The following is a 4,492-nucleotide window of genomic DNA, read 5'->3' on the forward strand; positions in this document are numbered from 1 at the left end:
TATTCATATTTCTCAAGTTATTGTGCCTAAAGTGGTTAGTTTACTTTTATTTTGGCCATGATTATATTTTGCATAATTACGTGTGTGTTCACATTATCTTATAAGGAAATATATGATTTTTGCTTCTTACACACTATATGTATGCTTTGTGTGGTTAGTTTCTTAAATGATCTAGCCATTAGTTCTTATAGGTGTTTCTGGAAGAAAAAAAATCCTATGCCCCTTTGCCCCCTCTTGTTTTTCATCCTGGCTCCGCCCCTGGCCGCCTGCCTTTGCAGCAAAGTTCTTAGACAGGGAGCGTCAGGGAGTGTGGGGATGTGAGCATCCCCTTGTCGAATGAGAGCGCGATGACGGGAGCAATGACGTGTCGTATGCCAGAGCGGGGGGAGAAAAGAGAAGGGGGAAAAGTACGCCATAAGATAGAGACGAGCGATGGGATAAGATTTCATAAAGGTTCCATTGTATGTCCACCCACTTTCACGTTGCCCACTCGATCGGTCGGTTGAAACGAAGTGTTTCCCTAATATCAATTACTGTCACCTACATTTTGAGTTGGATTGCTGAACAAGCTTCACTTGGGTGGGGAAAAAGGGGATGAAGAGTGAGCTCATCAAAAGCAAAGATGTCCCTCCTCTTGCAAGTTCTGTTTTAAGTTATAAGCCTCTCTAGCAGCAAAACGAACATCTTGGATGACTTGAGAAATGGATGAAGAATTTCGTATTTATATTGTCCATCCGAAGGATATTGGTTACTAGCCCCACACTCATGGGAAATACCGTTTCGTTCCTAGATGTATATATATCTGACGTGAGAAAAGAATCTGATTTTTTTTCTAAAAAAAATTTGACCATCTATTGTACTCGTATCGAATTTTCGCAAAGAAAAAAAATCCTGTCGACTTCAGGCAAAAAAAAACCTAAGGATAAAAAATGTGAATAGAAACTTCTATATAGTGTTGTTTTTGTTTTCTTCCACGAACAATATCATGGAATATTTTTCTTGGCCAAACTATTCATGCGAAGGTCAAGTTTATTTCAGAAAAGTTTCAGATTTTTTTAATTACTAGTTTTTTTCATATATGGTGTATACCCAGGAACCCCACACTCATCAGTTATATCTTATACAAGTACATTGTCAAAGCATAGCTCAGATGGTTAGGCTCAGCTCACCCGGATTCATCGATGTTTTCATTTTTCTGAGTTTATTGTTCGTTGAATGTGAGGAGGTGTTCCGCTATTACAAGGCGTTAGCAGTGACTTCGTCAATCTTAAGATATTTTGTCGGCTCGAAGGTGCTCATATGTTAGGGTGTGCGTACGTGCATTTATAGGTGTGAGTGCGTCTGCGAGTGTACTGTAAAAAACACTTTTGCTTCAAAACAGAGTACTTTCATTGCAAGATACACAAATCCAGATCTTCAGTTCATGACAGTCCTCCCATTTCAAGAATATATTCTCTCAAGCATCCAAGACAGGAACTGCAGCTCTTCTCTCCAAAGAAGAAGATGAACTTACCACAAAAAGAGATCACAAGCTGCCATAATTTCAAGTGAAGAATACTTAAAAACGTACTGTAACAAGTAACGAAATTTGAATAGAGCCGCAGCAGCATCCAAATCTAGCATTTCACCTAACGAGTTCGCATCAACATTCATTCAGAATCCAAAAACTACGAACTACAGCCCAGAAAGGCAATCATAAATCCACATATAGCCAGACAAGAACTGCAAAGGCAAATGAGCACAGGCACATTACGTTCAAAGTTGACTTATTCATACTCCACTTAACGGTACAGATGTACCTGCAACTGTTTGCACCAAACCACAGGACTCGATGGTCCATTAAACCAGACACAGTACACAAACGAGACAACACTTGAACAAAGGCGCACCCACAGGACGACACAGGGTACAGCAGCAGCAGCAGGTCGAAAGATAGGGCAATTACTGACCACCACGGAGGCGGAGCACCAGGTGAAGGGTGGACTCCTTCTGGATGTTGTAGTCGGCGAGGGTGCGACCATCCTCCAGCTGCTTGCCAGCAAAGATCAGGCGCTGCTGGTCCGGGGGAATGCCCTCCTTGTCCTGGATCTTGGCCTTGACATTGTCGATAGTGTCGGAACTCTCAACCTCCAGAGTGATGGTCTTGCCGGTGAGGGTCTTCACGAAGATCTGCATGCCACCACGCAGACGCAGCACAAGGTGGAGGGTGGACTCCTTCTGGATGTTGTAGTCAGCAAGGGTACGGCCATCCTCCAGCTGCTTGCCAGCGAAGATGAGACGCTGCTGGTCTGGGGGAATACCCTCCTTATCCTGGATCTTGGCCTTGACATTGTCGATGGTGTCGGAGCTCTCAACCTCAAGGGTGATGGTCTTGCCGGTGAGGGTCTTCACAAATATCTGCATGCCACCACGCAGACGCAGGACAAGGTGGAGGGTGGACTCCTTCTGGATGTTGTAGTCAGCGAGGGTACGGCCATCCTCCAGCTGCTTGCCAGCGAAGATGAGACGCTGCTGGTCCGGAGGAATGCCCTCCTTGTCCTGGATCTTGGCCTTGACATTGTCGATGGTGTCAGACGACTCCACCTCAAGGGTGATGGTCTTGCCCGTCAGTGTTTTCACAAAGATCTGCATCTGCGAAGAAGAATCACAGATAGGATGGACAAGCTCACAATGATGGAAGAACAAACACAAATGCATGGACAAGCTTCTATTAGCACAACATATTTTTTTCATTAAAAAGATAAACACCATATGTCCAAGCGTATGTAACACAAATGTTTTACAGATTTCATTGATCTAATGATTCAACACAGCTGCGAGACATGCTTATTATCTAAGAGAAACCTAGCTTCAGGGTAATAAATCAAGCACATCTGACACTAATCTAGATGTATTCGCTATCTCAATGATTCCACAAGCTTCAGGAGAAAAACAATCTACAATCCTAGGCCTATTAGGACGATCTTGGTACAACAGCAATCAGATAAAGAGCAATAGATCAGGCGGCTACTATTTAGGATCATAAAGATTTACCAAGCCAGAGCGGAAATGTAATAATAGATAAAACATGCATAGATTAACATATGAGACCATACGGCATCACGAATTCATGCGGAAGACGGATACTAACCCTTCAGTAAGAAATAGGAAATAAACACAAAATCCCTACTAATTCACTAAAGCTTATAACCAATCTAACAATGCAAATAGATAAGCTTATACATCAATCCAGAGACTCAACAGACATATTTTCTTCATCAAAGAGATACCAGCGAGCAAATAGGTTCATGCACATCTAGACTATAAATTTTCTCACGGATTTCCATATAGTTGTTGTGCATGCTATCAGAACGAAACCTATCTTCGGGTCAAACCAATCTACAATCTTAGGCCTACAGATCAGGCAGTACACGCGTCTAGAGAGAATTTTATATGGTATAAAAGCTACTTGGGCGAATCTATCAAGCAGGAAGACGAACTAGTACATAAACATGCATAGATTAACAAACGAGACCACATGTCATCAAGGAATTCATCCTGATCAACCCATTCAATACGCGAAATCCCTACGAATTCGCTAAATCTTCACCGATCTAACAACAGATCGGAGCCAAATTCCACAGTACCACACGTCCAACGAGAGCACTACGGAAACGTAGATCTAGACGATACGGGGAGAAGGGAAGGAATCGCCGTACCTTGAGGCGGTGGGGATTCGACGAGCCTGGAGTCGATCGGAGACGAGATTGGTTGGGGATTTGTTGGTTCCGTTCCCGGGGGCGGTGGCGAGTTTGGACCTCGGAGGCGAGGAGGGGTGGGTATTTATGCCGGTTGGTGACGGGCCGGGTGGGGGAAGAATTACGTGCCATGAGGGCATCTACAATGTCGGGCGCTAAGAGTAGGCGCTAGGATTAATATCCTTCCCGATCGGCAGTTGAGCCAACAAATCCTGGCGTTTACCTCGGCATCGATGCAAAAGTTGGAGGCGGCCGCTTAGCTATTTTTTTTCTTCCCGCACGAGTAGGAACGATGAGACCAGGCGTCCAGCGATCGATTTCTGGCCGGTTTCACGATTAGTTAGCGCCTATGACTAGCGCCAAGCGTTGGGTCACATAGACGCTTAGCATAATTTTTATTTTAGGAAATTAATTTTTCCTTCTTAAGCGTCTACCGAAGCGTCTTGCAATGGAGATGCCCTGACGGGCTCGTCTCGGCCACGCGATATCCGCGAAGCATGATCTTTCAAAAAAAAATATAGATCTTTTAAAAAAAGATATCCGCGAAGGATCTGACGGCCGCGGAGGGTTCGAGAGAGGACGGACGTCTACCCGGGCGGGGTTGATGGTCGTTAGCCACCCGCTCACGCCGTTAGATGGACTCTTCATCCGTGTCGCTGACAAGTATGACCCGCTGAGCTGGTCTGTGTAGGTGTGATGATCGTAAGTTGAGTATTCCTAAAAAAAATCACTAACTAACGACTGTTCGGCCTGGG

General features: G+C 44.5%; 1 protein-coding gene across 1 annotated transcript; it reads right to left on the minus strand.

The window, feature by feature from the left end:
* Positions 1–1,749: 1,749 nt before the first annotated feature.
* Positions 1,750–4,043, minus strand: LOC109781344 (polyubiquitin 11). The gene is made up of 2 exons (XM_020339945.3): positions 3,699–4,043; positions 1,750–2,631 (listed from the first exon to the last, which is right to left on the minus strand). The coding sequence occupies exons 1-2, from the start codon at positions 3,867–3,869 to the stop codon at positions 1,942–1,944; spliced, it is 861 nt and encodes a 286-aa protein (XP_020195534.1). The 5' UTR covers positions 3,870–4,043; the 3' UTR covers positions 1,750–1,941.
* Between the last annotated feature and the right edge of the window lie 449 nt (positions 4,044–4,492).

Source organism: Aegilops tauschii, chromosome 6 (assembly GCF_002575655.3).
Source record: "Aegilops tauschii subsp. strangulata cultivar AL8/78 chromosome 6, Aet v6.0, whole genome shotgun sequence".
Lineage (NCBI taxonomy): Eukaryota > Viridiplantae > Streptophyta > Magnoliopsida > Poales > Poaceae > Aegilops > Aegilops tauschii.

Excerpts from the sequence above, each read along its gene's own strand:
- LOC109781344 (XM_020339945.3), bottom strand. The coding sequence starts at position 3,869 with ATGGCACGTAATTCTTCCCCCACCCGGCCCGTCACCAACCGGCATAAA. Across the intron at positions 2,632-3,698 it reads CGAATCCCCACCGCCTCAAG|ATGCAGATCTTTGTGAAAAC; the intron begins GTACGGCGATTC and ends TCTTCTTCGCAG.